Genomic DNA, 18,470 nt, shown 5'->3' with positions numbered 1-18,470 from the left:
AGAAGAAATGCTGGGGGTCAGGACTTGATGATTTTGATCTCAGGGATCCTGACAGCATTTCTCTGTTTGGTTGGTTTGCTATTTGTCAGAATTTGGTAGACTGGTATTCATTGTTTCTCAGTAACTCTAATTCCTCCAAAGTCTCTTTATAGGGACTGCTTGTCTAATTAGAGAGGAACAGAGAAGCCTTGCAATTCGCAGAAACGAACACTCCTAATAAATAGATCTCAGTCATTTGCATCTAGGTAGGTCTCTGGGGATGCTGTGAGGGGCACTTCTGCATTCTATCAAACTGGTAGACTTATTAGAACACCCTAATCCCACTCAGCACTTGTCTTGCTTCTCTTGAAGTGGTTTGGTGACTGAAATTACTGGCCCTGGGTACCGCTCTGGTGTAAGTGGACTATCTGTTGGGTTGCAAAATCCCAATGTGTAACATGAGGGCCAGCTGTGGGGATTTCCGTCCCGCCCAGTACCACATAGGCAGCAAGCCCCAAAGAAAATCACACAGAGGTCTCCATAAGATTATAAACTGATTGGCCCATTAGCTCAGGCTTCTTATTACCTCTTATCACTTATATCAACCCATTGCTTTTATCTATGTTAGCCAAATGGCTCAGTACCTCTTCGGTACTGGACTGGACTGTGAGGAATAGGCTTCCTCCTACCCAGCATTCTCCTTTTCTACTTCCTATCTGGTTTACACACCTATACTTTCTGCCTGGCCAATCAGCATTTATTTAAAACATGATTGACAGAATACAGACAATTCTCTCGCACCGCCAATGCTGGAAATAGAGGACCTTTTCAAGGAATGTATGGTAAACAGGTCCTTTTAAAGGTGTCAATAGGAGCATGGTGTGGTGGCACATGCCTTTAATCCCAGCACTGGGGAGACAGAGGCAGGTGGATCTCCGTTGAGTTCAAGGTCAGCCTAGCTTAAAAAAAAAAAGAGGGCAATAGAAACGTTAATTGGGAACTAGCTAATGGTCATTAGGTGAGATACTCACCACCTGGTAGAGCTTGAAAAGGAACAATTGTAGCTCAGATTTATTATTAAAAATTTGTAATAGGGGCTGGAGGGACTTAGTGGTTAAGAGTGTACTGCTCTTTCAAAAGATCCGTTTGGTTACCATCATCCATATTTCATGGTTCACAGCTGCCTATAACTCCAATCCCACGGGAATCGGGCACTTCTGGCATCTGTGGGCACCAGCACTCATGGGCATATACCCACACACACTCACATACATATACCCAGAGTTTAAAATAGAAGTTAAAAGCTGTAATAGATAATCTTTAATTGTATGTAATTTCTTTGTATGAAAACTTGCATGTAAACTAATCAAATTGAAATTTTCATTGCCAACATAATAAAAATCTTAGCCTTCATGCTGTACTTTTGTTTCTTAGCCTCAAACCACCATTTTGTGGCTTATTATTCCTCCTTTTTTTTTCTGAGACAGGGTTTCTCTGTGTAACAGTTCTGACTGTCCTGGAACTAGCTCTTATAGACCAGGCTGGCTTCGAACTCACAGAGGTTCGCCTGCCTCTGCCTCCCGAGAGCTGGGATTAAAGGTGTGCACCACCACCACCTTGTTTGTGGTGTCAGGCTTCTTCTTCCATGGAATGCTAGTTCACATGTCCTGATACATTCCCACCTTCCTTAGCCTTTTATTTTGCTGTGGAAGCTAAGGAGTTTGGTCTGCAGTTCCACCACAGTCTCAGAGTGTTGGGTTTCTGGAGCCATAATACTAAATGACTCCTTGGAAGTTAGTTTCCTATTGAACACTGACTGATGTACATTGGCGTCCTGTGACTTCCATAAGGGTGAGGGCCTTATGCAGTCAACAGGATTATATTAAGGCTTCTGCTACAGGGCATCAAAGATGGGTCTCGCTATACACAGGAGGATTTGAATTTTTATGAAAGGGGTAGGAACGGCATCTTAAGTGACTCATTTGACAAACTCCTATCTCTAAAACTACTTATATTATGTTTCATAATAGTAGCAAAATTAGTTATGAAGTACTGTTGAAAATAATTTTGTGGTTGGGGGTCACCACAACATGAGGAGCTGTGTTAAAGGGTCACAGCATTTGGGAGGTTGAGAACCACTGCCTTAAGGCATCGTATCATCTTTTGTCGTGACTTTTATAATTCGATATGAATATACCATAAGCACACCTTAGGCTAGTTCGGTCATCATAGTCCCCTCCGTGGGCAGTTTGTCTTAGGGGCCCTAACAGACACAGCAAATTGTAGGAGAGACAGCTCTAATGTGGACCATCCTATTCCTTTATGGTTAGCAGTTCATCTGCCAGAGGAACCAAGCTTTCACATTCTAGGGTCCCACCACCCAGGCAAGATAAAACCCAAGGTGAGTAGCAGCCTGAAATGCAAGAAAGGGTAAGTGTTCATCAGTGGCCAGGAGAGTTGTTCCAAACCTTTTAGGTCACTGCACTTAGCTAGCTGAGAAGACAAGAGTAAGAACTGTATTATAGCCAACCTATTCCTTTTATTTTGTTATTTATTTTTTGAAGCTCAAGGACATTTTTTATTGGCGTTTAAAAGAAAAGATGCGAGGGAAACACGCCAAAAATTTCAGCAGCTGCTGTAGGAAGAAAAAGAAAGCATGTCATTTGTAAGCAGCCACATGGAGAAAGGGGCAGGGGAAAACTTCAGAGAAAATGAGGGCTCAAGCTCAGAGTGTTCAGGAAAGGGTGCCCAGGCTCCTGTCTACAGGTTTTGTTGTTTTGTGTGACACCATGCCAGCCTTGTACTAGTTGACTTTTCTGTTAGGGACCAAAATCTGCTTTGTAGAGTGTGATACCCATCCTGAGGTTCAAACTAGGCATGGCATGGGGACACAAACCTATAATCCAAACACTCAGAAGCCAGAGGCAGAAAGTCAGGCTGGTTTACCTAGAAGGTTCCAGCCTAGCCTGTCTTAACATAAACGAATTGTTGTAATTTTTAAAATAGTGGCACGTGAGAGAAAGATGCCATGCAATAGAGTTCATGTAGAGGGTTTTTTTATTAGGAGGAAATGAAACGTAAAAAGAGGAAAGGGGAGGGAGTAGTAGAGGAGGAGGCGGGTTGGGGGGGACAACAGAGAAGTAGAGAGAGAGAGAGAGAGAGGAACAGACAGTGAGAAAGAGAGAGAATGAGAGGCAGGCAGGGCTCTTTGAAAAGGGAACGAAGTGAATGTGAACAGGAAGTGCTCTTAGTGGCTGCAGCTGAGGACAAGTCCTGTCAGGACCCCAAGAGCAGGCCAGTACAGATGCCTGACTACTAACACAAGCAAGCAAGGAAACGAATAAATAAATGAACCCCTCCCCCAACACCAACCAACCAACCAACTCAAAACCGTTTCACAACCACTGCTCTGGGTTTTCCTTGTATTTCGCTAGTGAATTCCTGGCCCCAGTACGCCTCCTCCCTCCCTCCCTCCCTCCCTCCCTCCCTGAGAGCCTCCCCCCATGCCTTTCAGCAGAGGTGTGTATTCCACTGCCCACAATTGCCTGCTGTGGACACACCGCGCCTTTTCATCTGACCTTGAGGCAGGTTTGAATTAAAGAAAAGCAGAGGTATTTCTAGTAAAAGCTTTCAAGTATTGCGACCTCCCACTTATGCTTGGTGCCACCTGCTCCCACTGTCTTTCTGAGTTCAGACCACCTAAATCCGGGCCAAGACGTCAGTCTCCCCAAATGCCCTCTTCCTTTAGCACTAAGATGGGGTATGGAGAATATTCTGAGAGAAATAATACAGGGAATGTCTCTTAAAAAAAAAAAAACCAGAGGTTCCACCACCCTAGAGAATTTGGGGCTCTGGGTGGTGGCATCAGAACACCAAACATAGCCAATATGAGCTAATGTAGCCCATACAGGCCACCTGAGCAGGCAAAGTGCAATGCTCTCCTGGGGGCATTCGACTGGTCCTCCGGTAAGGTGCTAAGGCACCTCATCCTGACCTACAAGCCGGTACTCTAGAAGTCAGGTCAGCTTCACAGACTTATCAAATAATAGGACAAAAACAACGAGGGAATAAATGATAGTGGCAAGAAGAGGAGGACAGAAGGAGAAAAAAGGACGAGCAGAGAGGACAGACAGAAAGGGAGGGAGGGAGAGAGGGTGGGAGGCAGGCAGGCAGGCAGGAAGGAAGGAAAACAGAGAAGGCTGCAGATCGACACCTCCGTCTTCCTAATAACTTCAGTGCTGAGATGTGTCCTGCCTCTGAGTCTTCCTTCCGGGGTCAGGAGAATTTCAGGGAAGGGCTGGTTCCCATCAGCCTTCATGGCACAGAAGCCTGGCTGGGACACTCACTACAATGCCAAGCTCACAAACTCTAGAGAATCGAATTCCATTTCCATCACAAGTCCTCTTGCTCAGAGTTCTTCCCCGCTGCCTGCCGGAGGAGAGCCTTTCAAAGGAGATCACAGGACTCTGGTTGTAGAATTGTCACATCCTTCTTGGTGACAGAAAAGTCACCACCTGACCTGAAGGTGCTCACAGAAAGCTGTAAAGAGGTGGAGCCAAGGCTTAAGCTGAGATCTCCCCAGAAAGTGGCTTTTAGATAGGATGCTTGGTGTGCTGCAAAGGCGGAAAGGGTGATGGAGAAGGGATCATGAATTGCAAACCCAAAATGTGGATTAGTTTGGCTGGGGGTGTGGTGGGTACAGTTTCCCACTTGACTTCATGCCCCCAGCAACAGCATAGCACTATCTCCAGAATTTGAGGGGTCTGGAAAAATGAAAATATGAGACCTAGTGCTCACAAATGTCTAGGAAATTTAAGAGAATGAAAGTAGGCACAGGGGTCTTCTAAGCACTCGGTTCTATGTGAACATACAGGCCACATGCCCACAAAGCTGTTACCATAGCCATGACAGTCTTTCAACTCCCAGGAGCTACTGGTAAGGGGAGGAAGAAAAGGGGGAGGCCTAGGAAGCAGAGAGACTGGAGGTGTGGAACCAATGTGAACTCTTCCATCCAGGATAGGCCACAGTGGGCAAGGGACCACACCATGAGAAAAGATGATTGATTTTAGTTATCAACAGTATTGTTTCCCAAACATCGTAACTATGACACCAACCTGGGCTGAGAGGACCCCAAAAGTCCAGTCTCCAAAGTCGGCTTCCATGGAATTTTGCTCCCTGATATCTTCATGTGGGGGGAAGTTAGGAGAGTGATGTTAGGAATGGAGGCCTTGACTGCAGGCCGCTCTCCCATTAGAGCAGGGGTAGCGAATAGTGGCAAGTATAAGAAAGGAAGGTGTGGGGATACTTAGGCACCAAGAGCAGAGATGTTCTTTCTGAGCACTGGCTTCTTCAATTTGGACTGGTTTTTGTTGTCGTCATTTTTTTTTTATAAGATAGGACAGAGGTTATGCTGAAGTCAAAAAGAGAGGCGAACCTGCCCTTCACTGTGGCTCGCATCAGAAGTAGTCATAGTGCATGCTGTCTGATTTAAAGCACCCGTGAAAGAATTGTATGCCCTGCAAATCATCGAGTGTTTCCTTTACATGTCTCTACTTTAGTCGCACGCCAGGCGGCTGTTCCAGCGCAATGCTTAGTTTTCTCTGGCTGCTTCCTTTTTGGAACCCGCTTGAGAGCCCTAGAAGCCATGTCCTACCAAACTCATTTCCCATCTTAAGCAGCACACTTCTTCCCTAGACAAAGATAAATCAGGGAAAGAGAAAGGGCTTTGAGGCTCCTGTTTGTACAGGCAAAAGCGAAGAGTTGACGGTAAACAGTGGATCTATGGGCATAGTGAAAAGGGCCCGAGAAGGAGGTGCTGTTAGGGACAAAGCAGCAACTTTTCCATTACTGTTCTTACCAGTCTCCAGAGTACTTTCAGAAGGCCCTAACAGGGTCAGCCTTTTTGGCAAATCAGCCTGTAAGTGGTCTTTTAGCCCATCACACAAGGTAAGGATGACTATTGATGCAGATTTCCTACCACAAATTACCACCCACACTCATCCCTTCTCCATAGATAGAGATCAAGGATGTCAGAAAAGCTGGGAGTAATTCCAGACGCCTGCCTCTGGGAAGGCAGGGCCACAGCTGCTCTAGTCCAGAGAACGGATCTCTGGCACCTATGTTCAGGGTCAGAATACATTCTCTGTTATTTGTGGCAAATAAAGGAGCTTCCTGTGTGCTTGGTGAACTTACAAGTCTCTAATTGGGCAACCATCAGTGAAGGAGAGGGAGTTAAATAGGGACGTGACAGGCACCATGTCTTTGTTGTTACCACTGTTTCCTTGACAATGCCCAAACCCTGCCTGGGTAATTCTACCCATCCCCTCTCCGTGCTTTCTCCCAACCAGCCATCAAGACTGGGAGGTTCTGATCTAAGCTCCCTTTGGTCGGCACACAGTTGCTTGTATAGGAAATAGGCAAGGCTCCAAAAATTGAGACTCTAACAGCACTTCTGCTTCCTGGCATTTGGCAAGGTCTGGGGCATCTGCTCAGTCCTAGCCCCCTTAAAAAAGAGAAAAGAACACCAAGGTGCATAGGTACAAAGCAGTCGAGGCCTCTGGACCATGCTCGAGACTTCCCAGAGCACACTCCTCCTTCCATTTCCAGCTTTCTCCGACTCCCGACTCCCAGTAAGTCTCCCTGTAGGTGTCTTCCTCGTCATCATCAAGGAGGTTGATTTCGGATCCATGCCCCTGATAATCAGTGTGCACCTGCTCCCACGGGCAATAGAAGAGGGTCTGGGAACACTGCAAGGCAGACAGTCTTTCCAGTCCTGAGCGCTACGGAGTTAGAAATGCAGCTGCCCTGCCTCAGTTTACCTAAGAAAGGACAGTCTGGTAGTTAGAATATCTAGGCTTGGAGGTGAAAGAAGAAAGCAGAATAAAGGATTGGGGGGGGGATGCCCTGATCCTTGTGTAAAGAGGAGGATTGCTTTGGGGAGAGCTGGAACCCTTGTTTTCCATGTTCTGATTTCATATGTCTCCAAGTCATGATCGTATATCCTCAAGTCTTCATCACCGAGCGCCATTTAGTCACTGCCAAAGGTTCAAGTGCCTGTCCCAGATTCATTATCTTGAAACCCAGAGAAATAGTAAAGAATAATAATCAGCTAAATCCAATACCTTAGTTCCATAAAAGTCAAATATAGCTACCTCCACATAAAACGGAAGCTAAAGAACAGAGCTAACCAGACAGGGTCTGGAACAAAGAAGTGAAAGTTGGATTCTAGAAGCTTCTAGAGTGGTAACATTGGAAAATTGATTTTCTGGATTTACCGACTTACCCACTTTGGTACTCATGGTTTTGTGTGTGTGTGTCTGTCTGTCTGTCTGTCTGTCTCTCTCTCTGTTTGTGTGTGTGTATGTCTGTCTGTCTGTCTCTGTCTCTCTCTCTGTTTGTGTGTGTGTATGTCTGTCTGTCTGTCTCTGTCTCTCTCTGTGTTTGTGTGTGTCTATCTGTCTGTCTGTCTCTCTCTGTTTGTGTGTGTGTGTCTGTCTGTCTCTGTCTCTCTGTCTCTGTCTCTCTCTGTGTGTGTTTGTGTGTGTGTGTGTCTGTCTGTCTCTGTCTCTCTCTGTTTGTGTTTGTGTGCGTGTGTCTGTCTGTCTGTCTGTGTCTGTCTGTCTCTGTCTCTCTGTGTGTGTTTGTGTGTGTATGTCTGTCTGTCTATCTCTGTCTCTCTCTCTCTCTGTGTCTGTGTGTGTGTGATGGTATAACTTTTCAAGCTCTTCCAGGGGGTCATAATGTAGCCTATGGATGAGCACTCAGATATGTGTTGTGCTCGAAAGATCTTGAAAACAGTTCATTCTATTGTCCTTTTATAAACAGTGTCATATACTCTGAAAGACAAAGAAAAGTAGACTAGGGTTGGAAGGATTTTGACAGCTTTTTTTTTCTCTTCCCTCCTGTTAAGCAACCTCAGCTTACTGTGCGGGTGTCCATTTCACAACCTTCTGCCCATATGAGCCCCTAGCTGACCCAAAGATGCCTGAACAGCCTCCACCCCATACAGAAGGCAACTGAACACAGCACATTCTCCCCAGCCTTGCACCATCGCTCGCACCATAGCATAGCTGTCCAGTTTCTAGGATCTCATAGGAGGGAGAACAGGCATCGTAGAGTCCAGGTGGGATAGAGGATGGACCTTAGTGTTTCTGGCAGCCCTGTTCTGGGAAGCCACTGCCACATGAGGATGGCTCTGCCTACGAAAGGCAGGTTGTGCAGCAAACACCCAATTTAGTCTTTACTCCTTCTAACTGGTGCCAAGGCAACCTGCTGCCTGCTGAGGACAGACAGGGACTGTCCCTCTTGCTTTCATATGAGCTAGGTGGCACACAGAGCTATTTACTCTGCTGGAAGGAAAGTGAATTATGTGAAACCAAGGCATCCCAGAAGTAACAAAAGAAAGCGATATGAATGGAAGGACAATTACAGAGTCAGAGTGCTATGGTCATTTCTTGTACTTACTGGGGAGTTCCCAGTCCTCTTCCTGCTAGGACTTTTCTGCATCTTCAGACCTTGAGCTGTCTTTATTAGTCACAGCTCATGTTTATTTTCCTAGAAGTGATATTTAGTTTGTATGTCATTGTGTTTACTATTTTATTTTCTACACCCTCTGAGTTTCTACCACAGATTTGTCTTGACACGGAAGTAGCATTCCAATAATAAAGATACACAGACACAGCCCCACAGCCTGGAAGCCTATCTTCTAAGAGAGAGAGGTTCTGAGTGTGAGTGTGGTCTGGGAAAGCAATCTCACTGCCAAGGGTTCGCGCAGCCTGGGAAAGTCACAGTGCAGACCCTTCTAGTCAGTCCCTGCCTCCACTTAGTCCACATAATCAGTCATACTTTTTTTTTGCTTGTTTTTTTTTTTTGTTACAAAGTTTCTCTATAGTTTTGGAGCCTGTCTTGAAACAAGCTCTTGTAGACCAGGCTGGTCTCGAACTCACAGAGACCCACCTGTCTCTGCCTCCAAGTGCTGGGATTAAAGGCGTGCACCACCAATGCCCCCTGACTCCCAGTCATGGTTTTAAGGAAAAAGAGTCTGAAGGAGTTCCAAGTCACTCTCTGGTTTTTGTTTCAAGCTCTTTTTCTTACTTTCGTGGTTCTTCTCAGCACTGGGTTTAACATTCCACCTTTGCCTTTTTCTATCATATTCTAAACATGGAGCAAAGTCCCTCTCTTGACAACTTGCAAAATCGGCTTCATCTCTGTCTCTAGCTACATTGACCTAACATTTCTTTCCATGCAGGAAGAGTTAGAGTTCAGGTAGTTCAGGAAGGCTCTGGTTGAGAATACACCGTCATCCTAAACACCTAGTAGAGGTTCCTCAGAGGCATACGCTTCATCTAAGCCACTAAAGAGTCAGAATTCTTGAGGACCCGGGGAACTTTTGTTTAGGACAGCCTCCACCCTAGGCCGACAAAATGCTGATGGCATCTTGAGAAATCATCTTGTTGGGAGTGGATCTAGGCAGTATGCTTTGCCGGAACTAGTCAAAGCTTGTGGTTTGGTTGAAGCTACCTCTCTGTGATAGGGGAGGTTAGGAGCACAGAGTCAGAAACCTCCAACCATGGTTCAGGTTGGTGCCTTGCTTTCCCCAGCCCTTCAGCTTTCACAAATACACACGGAAACAGCAAAATCAATCCCGTGAAAGCAGTAGTGACATCCAATGGATGGCGCGAACAAAGGCGGCTGATGGGTGGGGAGGTAGAAACACGAAAGTAACCCTATGGAGTGTCTTGACTCTGTTTAAATAAGGGCATCATTAGCCTGATTCTTCTGGGGGAAAAAATGGGTAAGAGGAGTTTCCATGCCTTCACAGGCTGAATGGAAAAGAAAGAGGTCTAGCATACCAGAGGTGGCCGCTGGAGAGGACTGCACTGCTTGGGGAAATTGTGAAAAAGACAGTAGGCTTGGAGGCGTGACACGGAGAGTGTATGACTTGGTGGACCTCCAGGCAGCAATGATACCAGGTAGACTATCCACTTATGAGTGCAGTAAAAACCACTTGAAAGACCCAGAAGGATTACAAAGTTGCCCGTAACAGCTGGGAACCGTTCACTATCTTTATAGGTATTCAAAAGTGTTTGAGGTAGAAGACTTGACAAGAAACTAAATATCCCATGTGAGCAAGCATGTCTTACTAAGAAATTCAGATTGCATGGACGGCTCGTGTGTTTCCTTAACTTTTGCATCAAGTTTTAAGGTTAGGTGCTAAGTCTTTCTCACCCCCTGTGTCTCGTATAAGCACGAGCTCTCGTCCTGGTGGAATGCTGTGGAGACTGCTAAAAGTGCCTTCCTCGTCCATATCTTCTTAAGGCATCTAGACCTGGTTTTACTTTTCTGGCACGTTTTTCAAATGTCACTGAACTATACTCTTTGTATTATGAACTCAGCCAGTTGAGAGTGTCCGGTCTGCATTTTAATTAATTTCTACAAACCGGCAACTATTATTATACCACATGACATAGATTTAGAACACCCCGGCATGCCCAGTTGCTTCCTATGCTCCTCAGTAATCCTCCCCCATTCCAATCTTCAGACCCAGGCAACTGCTGATGTCCTATATATGTCTTTTCCATTTTTCAACTCTTCCAGAGTTTTACATTAAAGAATCATATCATGTCTGCTGTATTTCATTGCACATATGTTTGACATTAACAGGTAGTGAAAGTTTGTTGTTTTCATTGCTGTGTAGTACTCCACTATTAAAGAATTATTGCTATTTTTGTTCTATCACCGAAGAGCCTTCAGGTTATTTATAATTTATTTTTGTGAAAAATTCTTCCACAACCGTTTGCATGTTGGTCTCCGTGTGGATATGTTTTTCATTTATTTCGGGTAGATATCTAAGATTAGAATTGTGGGGCCATCTGGTCTTCATTAATTGAAGCACCTTAAACAAGGATTAATAAGTAAAAGCCTGAAAGTAAGCTGTGTGGAGCTGGGACTTGTGACTGGGGCTATGGGAGAAAATTCCCGAAAAAGAAAGATTACTGTGAAGAGAGACAAAACCACACAGAGATAAATAAATTCACCTGCCTTATAATTTGGACCTCAGTGTTCAGAACGCCTAAGCATTTTAGCCAGCGCAGGTTTTTCTCAATTGTAATTGTAGTTCACACTGACCACAGCATATGAGGTTGGCATGTGTGAGCGGGGTCCAGGGGAGCTACATGTGGGAATAGCCTCCAGAAATGCCCACTTTTAGGGAGGCATTAGATTTAGTCAGGATGAGAATTTGCCTTTAACAAAACACTCCACTTAGAAAGTTCAACTGAAGAATTCAACTCTTAGAATGTACAATACAGTTTGTATTTATTTCACTTGGTCTATGCAAAGGCCATTCTGAGTATTTGTGTCTTCTTGAAGTAGGAAATTGTGCAGATAAAATTTAGGGGCGTGCAATTATGAATGAAACAGAGAGGCTGGTAGTAATGGGAATTGTTATTGCAGAATACATTCACAAGCCAAACTGCATCTTCTTGATCAAATCCCATTAAGTAATAGTAAAGAAACTTACACTTTTTCTTTGCGCAGAGGTATAAAAGCCAGCACTCCTCTCCCCAACCCCTGTCCCACCCTGGACCCTTCCAGTACTTTGTGCTATAGTCCTAGTAGCCTCTTTCTGCTTTCCTGTAACATGTATTCGATTTTCTACTTCCCCCTACACCCCCTCCCCCACACATACACATGCACACACATACACACATATATGCAATACACACCATACACACAATACACATGCATATATACACATACACACATATATGCAATACACACACCACACACACCACACATAAACATATACACATGCACACACACATATACAATACACACACCACCCATACATGCACACACAACACACACCCACGTTGTTCCAGCACAACTCCAAATGCTGGCACTCTTTCCTGCCTTCTCTGGATCAGAAAGAAGAGAGAGGGAGAAAGGGGAAGGAAAGGATGCTGATGGCTGCAGGCAGCTGAAAGCATCTTGAGACTGTAGGAATTTAGTTGGTTTTGGAAATTACGTGCCTACATTTTATTCTTATAAAGCGGTGATGTGGAGAAGGTAGTTGGGGTGTGAGTTGGGAGATCCCATTCACTCTCTGCTAAAAGATAAGCAGGAATCCCAGAGACATGTCTTCATTGAAATGTGAACTGTGGAAAGATACTTTGACTTGCCATTGGGATTATTTTAAAGCCCCGGTCCAGTGGACAGAATCCTTCCCACTGCATATATACACACACAAAAGTTTAGGGGTTCAAGTGTTTATGACACTCTCCCTTATGATTGCTACGAAAAGCATATACTTAGCTCAGTGACTCAAACTGGCGATGATTTCCTAAGGGACAGAGGTGAGGATGGTATAGAGGGTTCAAGTTAACCAGGTCATTGGTGTAACTTATTCACTGGACTTTCTCACAGAATTTCCAGCACCTATTCTCTCATGATTAACAGTAACCATTGTTACTATTTGGTTCATCGGTTTTCTGAGTGCTTTTTTTTTTTTTCAGTTCGAGGTCGATTTCTAACACGGCTATATTTCTAAACACCTTGTTATGCTAAGTTCTTCCTACCTGAGCGCGGCCATTGAATTAGATAATTTTAGAGAATGTCTCTTAGCTGCCTTCAAACTACTTCCATGCCCAAACACCACCCCAGTCACCACATCACCACACACACACACACACACACACACACACACACACACACACCTATATACATTTCCTGTAAAAATTGGCCTTTCTTTTTGGTGCCGGAGTGGTTGCCTTAATTTTTTTAACCTTCTTTAGTTGATGCTAACTTCCTCTACATGCTCCTTATCTCTGCAATAATCTGCAGGGTTTTTTTTTCCCCCACTGGAAAGAAAAGAATAATTTTCATTCTTCCAACGCTACTTGGGTCAAGATCTTGAGAGGCATTATTCTGGATTATTTGGTTAAAAGGCAGGTTCATTTGAGTCATTTTTTTTTAGAGAGACAACTCCTTTAAATGCTCTTTTTGGAAAAGATTTCTATTTAGACAGACAGTCAAATGGAAACCCTGTTTTTATTGAGACACTAAGGAACAAAGTGACTGCTGGTCCACTGGGGTTTTCATCACTTACAGGTTGCTCTGGTATGATATAGCTCAGCCCCAGGGACTTGAAGCCTGGGAATTATCATGTGTCAGAGTGAGATGCTAAGCCCAGGTCACCGGATTATTGCTTTTGGGAGGTGACATGAGCTCTGTCAAGGTGTGAGTGATTTGTCGCTTCATAGTCTCTCTGATATTAAATTTTGAGGATTGGGTTCAAGTTTGTACTTTGGGGGCCATCTATCCTTATTTGTCATGTAAAAGGGAGTGCATGAAACCACCATGCGATGGGAGATGGTGAGGTGCTTTGTTTGTTTATTTGTTTGTTTGTTTTGTCTCTTTTTTTTTTAAAAAAAAATCACCAAGATATATCTAGACCAGGCTGGGTAAAAATTAAGACACAGGTGATTCTAGTAAACAATCAGATGGCTTAATAAGCCTTACTAATATTATTCAAGGGACTATACACCCCCAAATGGCAAAGCATAGGCAGGACATTTCTTTTGCACCCTTCCTCATCTTATGTCATAGGAATACCAATGAGACTCCTTCATTCTCCACCTCCCATTTCCTAGTGCCAGATCTGTAAGCGCTTAGCCAACCAAGCTGGGACTTGCAGAAGAACTGAAAAGGAAGAAGTAACCGGATGTCTTGGGCTTTCTTTCCACTCCGGTCTCTTCTCTTCTCCTGACACCAGCTCATTACTAGACGTAGGCACTAGACGTGACAGTCAACTACATCTGAACTGAGCAGAGAGGAGGTAGTGAAGGCAGAGAGTGCAGGAGACATGTCTCAAAGGGAGCCTCAGTCATCTAATCAGACTTTAATTTCCATCACCAATGACACAGAAACCTCCAGCTCTGTCGTCTCCAACGATACCACACATAAAGGATGGACCGGAGACAACTCTCCAGGAACAGAAGCACTGTGTGGCATCTACATCACTTATGCTGTGATCATTTCAGTGGGCATCCTCGGAAATGCCATCCTCATCAAAGTCTTTTTCAAGACTAAATCCATGCAAACAGTTCCAAATATTTTCATCACCAGCCTGGCGTTTGGAGATATACTACTTCTGCTGACTTGTGTGCCCGTGGATGCAACTCACTACCTGGCAGGAGGATGGCTGTTTGGGAAGCTCGGTTGTAAAGTGCTCTCCTTCATCCGGCTCACTTCGGTCGGTGTGTCCGTGTTCACTCTAACAATTCTCAGCGCTGACAGGTGAGTTGCTTTTCTCTGTTCTATTGCTGGGATGGGAAATTAGGCAAAAAGAAAAAAAAAGAAAAGCTTGTGCTTAGCGTTTACCGGCTACCGGTAAGCTTCTCTTACACGGTGTAAGCTTGGAAAATCCAGTAGCATTTTAAAATAAAAGTTAGAGAAAAAAAATGTCAAAATGCCTTTGTTAGCATCTGAAGAGTGCTTGAAAATATATGCTCTGGGCAGGAGGTTTTTCTTTTCTTTGAAATGTAATTGTTTGCTTGAAAGAATAGCAAACGGTGTTTTTATTTTCCTCCGGCTTATTAAGTCAGGAAAATTGTTGCAGGTGCAAAGAAAAATACTCATGCTTTATACATTAGTGCAGCCTAGTGGTATAACAGAGTCTACATGAAAACACGGGCATAGGTGTGAAATGGACTGTGCGTGCATTAGCATGTACCAGCAGGATGGAAAAGAGAGAAAAATGCATCCAATTTATTTGAAAGTACTCAGATTAGCTAGTAGAGGGAAAACAGTGAGCTTTTCCGTGCCCTGGTAATTGGGTGTCGTGTCATTACTTAGTTCTACCTGTTTTCTCTATAAGCATGGGGTGGCATTTTCATTCTCTGAGAAATAAATTAATTCTGATGGACTTTTAGAGTCCTGTGGCCAGAGCATGTGAAACAGTCTCACTGTCGTGGAGGAGGGGCTCCATGTTAGGGTTGTTTTCAGTTTGAATATTGTGTGTTTAATAAACTATTGCAGAATAAGCATGAAAATGTGAAAAATGTGCCTCTAAATATCAAAGGCAATGCTTTCAAATGTTTCCAAGACTCTATAGGTCATCAGTGCCCAGCAGTTCTGAAAGGAAGGCTCTGGATTCTGGAATCTGACAGGTGCAAAAGCTTAATGTGTCATTGTTATTATCATTATTATTATGATCATCTTGATGAGGTTGTTGCTTTACTGGTCTAGATTCTTGAGGGCAGACTCCTGTAAAGGCTACAGGTTTTAAGGTGTTTTTGTCTGAAGGGGGGGCATCATTGCATGGGCTCTAGCTTCTGATTTTACCCTAATCCCCCATTGATTCATTAGCTTAGGGAAGGAAGTAGCCCTTATCAATGGGAAAAACGTGAGCTCTCTGCTTCTTCCTGGTGGGAATCTAGACAGAGTGAAGACTGCTTACTCATCCAGGCAAGTTAATTCGATTAACATGAGTCACTTACATATATAGAACTTCTTTAGGATACTTACGGCATCATATAGGTGATGAATTATTCTCAAGTCACACAGAGAAACCTGTTGAAAACATTGGTTCTAAATAGGGGGTCTGTCACAAAATTACAGAGTCACAGATCTAGAGTGTCTCATAGGAGTGAATAAAGGACAAGCTGATCAGAATACATAAATCACTGGCTATCTCCTGGGTCTTTGGAAACACAGCCAGTTCTAGTTGGTTCTATATGACTGGAAAGGAGGAAGAACTGTATGATTTCTAAAGTCACACGTGTCGCTGATTCCAACTCTGCTTGTGATTATGTCTTTCTAGATACAAAGCCGTCGTGAAGCCTCTAGAGAGGCAGCCCTCCAATGCTGTTCTGAAGACCTATGCGAAAGCTGGTGGCATCTGGATCATGTCTATGATATTAGCTCTGCCAGAGGCTATATTCTCAGATGTGTACCCTGTCCGAGATGCTAAAAGAAATGTGACCATTGAATCGTGTAACTCCTATGCTGCGTCTGAGAGGCTCATGCGGGAAATACATTCTCTGTTGTGTTTCTTAGTGTTCTATATTATCCCGCTCTCAATTATCTCTGTCTATTACTCTTTGATTGCCAAGACGCTTTACAAAAGCACCTTGAATATACCAACTGAGGAACAAAGACATGCCCGAAAGCAGGTATGTTATGAATTGTTACTCCTGCAAATACAGCCTGAATTTAGAAGTTAGCCCCCGCACCACCTTTCAGTGAGCTATATTGCATTGATCTGGGTAGAGATCCAGTCCCCAAAGTATCTATCACACACTGAGCAGTGCTGAGCAAGTTATTGGACCTCTCTGAGCCCCTCTGAGTGACACCAGGAGATAAAACTCCCAGCATAGTTCCTGACGGTACTCATGGTGAGGCGATAGGTATTATAGACGGGGTAGCTGAAGTGTGGGAGCAGTAAAAGCCTATCCTATAGGACAGTAGGGGAATCCACATACCGCAAGTTTATAAAGCCAAGCATCATTTGCTTTAGCAAGTATGACAGAGTAGTAGAAAGGCACAGGATGCTGAAACTGGCAAGAGTCATCTGACATTACTCGCTGGAAACGACTTCTCTACAGATGAGCAACCTGAGGTCTGGAGTGGGTGAAATGAAGTGCCCATGGCAAGAGAACAGTGACTCACACACACTAGATTAAGACCATTGAAGGACTGAGGTGTGCTCTCCTTTCATAAATCTGTACAAAATGAAAGGATGGTACCAAATACCGTCCTGTTACATTGGTGGTCAGGGAGGCTTCTATCCTGGAGAAGAGGGAAGTAGTGCCATTTACAGAGAGGGGAGAGGGAGAGAGGGAGAGAGGGAGGAGGGAGGAGGGAGGAGGGAGGAGGGAGGGCAAGAACTGTGCCTTTTGTGTAATCTATCAGTTGACTAGCTGAAGCTATGTAAGCGATGTGCTTGGTGTCCATGTGATCAGTTATCTTTGCTCTGTCTGAGCCTCTATTTTCTGGGGTGCATCTTGTATATTAACAGATGTGAATAGGAGAATTCTCACAGATGATGGATGGTCCATTTTGTTTTTATTCCTCTCTGACTACATGATTTTAATCCCTATAGATTAAAAGCAACTTTAGTACCAACCTGACAACTTTCCTAAACTGCAGAAGACTGCTCTCGCCTGTCTGTCAGCCTCTGCGGAGCTGCTCTGAATAGTATCACTCTCTCCTTTTAGTGAAATTAAACCACTGGGGATTCCACAGCACTGCTTGAGTTAACTAGAGTATCTCAACATCTGAGGATGGTGGGAGGCCTCAGAATGAGAGTTAATGAGACCAAGATCACAGGTTACCATGCCAATTAACTTGTCATATTCTATCTCCACAGGCAGACTTCCCATGTGTCCCAGCCAGTTAGCTCATAAGCATGTGTTCGAGGGGAGGCTGGCTTGTTAACTGTAAATTCCTATGTCAATCTAGAGGCTGTTTTTTTTTTTTTAATCTCTGCCAGCTAAATGGATATTTTTGTGTGTGTGTGCAATTTTCTCCCCATACAGATCGAATCCCGGAAGAGAATTGCCAGAACGGTTTTGGTGCTGGTGGCTCTGTTCGCTCTCTGCTGGCTGCCGAATCACCTCCTGTATCTCTACCACTCGTTCGCTTACAAAAGCTATGACGAGCCCTCGAATGTCCCTTTCATCGTCACCGTTTTCTCGCGAGTGCTGGCTTTCAGTAATTCCTGTGTGAACCCCTTCGCTCTCTACTGGCTCAGCAAGACCTTCCAGGATCACTTTAAAGCTCAGCTCTGCTGCTTCAAGGCAGAGCAGACTGAGCCTTCTCTTGGTGACACCCCTCTTAATGATCTCACTGTGATAGGGCCAGTCCCAGGGACTGGGAGCACTCATGTGTCTGACATTAGTGTGACCCTGGTCAGTGGCTGTGGCGTGAAGAAGGCAGAGGATAAGGTTTAGCTTTTCCACTAAGGAAAGAAAAGGTGGTTTCTTAGTCTCATTGCGTGTATCCAGCTTTAAGCTGGGCATAGTATGGTGCCTGGGTTTTTGTTGTTCAGGAGTTATTTTGAAGTGTTCAGAATGACTTGTCCCTGAGAGTAAACGACAAACCATCATTTCCTTCAGGGTGAAAACAGTAATGCCATTTGGGGCTTTCTAAACACAGCGAAGCCCAGCAAGTCGAGAAAAGCAGGTTTAGAAACGGCAGCCAACTGTGAAGAACGCTGTATATAGGAGGGATGGTAAATGAACAAGAGAAATGTTGAAAAATCTAATTGGATCCCTCCTGATGTTCCTCACTCACTTGTACTCGTGTGGTTGTCATAAAATTAGTGGTTGTGCTTACTGTGTGCCGTAAATCTAGAGCTTCTACTCTGTAAATGAGGAGATCAAAAAGAGATAAAGCATCTCTCGTGGTGTTTTATGAAACACACATATATGTATATATTACAGAGTTACCACTCTCTTCCTCCAGTCACCATTCCATCATAAGAACTC

General features: G+C 44.3%; 1 protein-coding gene across 1 annotated transcript; it reads left to right on the top strand.

Moving 5' to 3' along the window:
- Window positions 1–13,843: 13,843 nt before the first annotated feature.
- On the top strand, window positions 13,844–17,933 carry Brs3 (bombesin receptor subtype 3). The gene is made up of 3 exons (XM_050159666.1): window positions 13,844–14,277; window positions 15,803–16,154; window positions 17,520–17,933. Exons 1-3 carry the CDS (start codon window positions 13,844–13,846, stop codon window positions 17,931–17,933), a joined length of 1,200 nt encoding a protein of 399 aa, XP_050015623.1.
- Window positions 17,934–18,470: the final 537 nt, after the last annotated feature.

The sequence above is a fragment of the Alexandromys fortis genome, unplaced genomic scaffold (genome assembly GCF_014885135.2).
Source record: "Alexandromys fortis isolate MF-2015 unplaced genomic scaffold, M_Fortis_MF-2015_v1.1 scaffold_95, whole genome shotgun sequence".
NCBI classification, from domain to species: domain Eukaryota; kingdom Metazoa; phylum Chordata; class Mammalia; order Rodentia; family Cricetidae; genus Alexandromys; species Alexandromys fortis.
The sequence above is the reverse complement of the archived record's forward strand: the minus strand, read 5'-3'. Positions and strand labels throughout refer to the sequence as shown.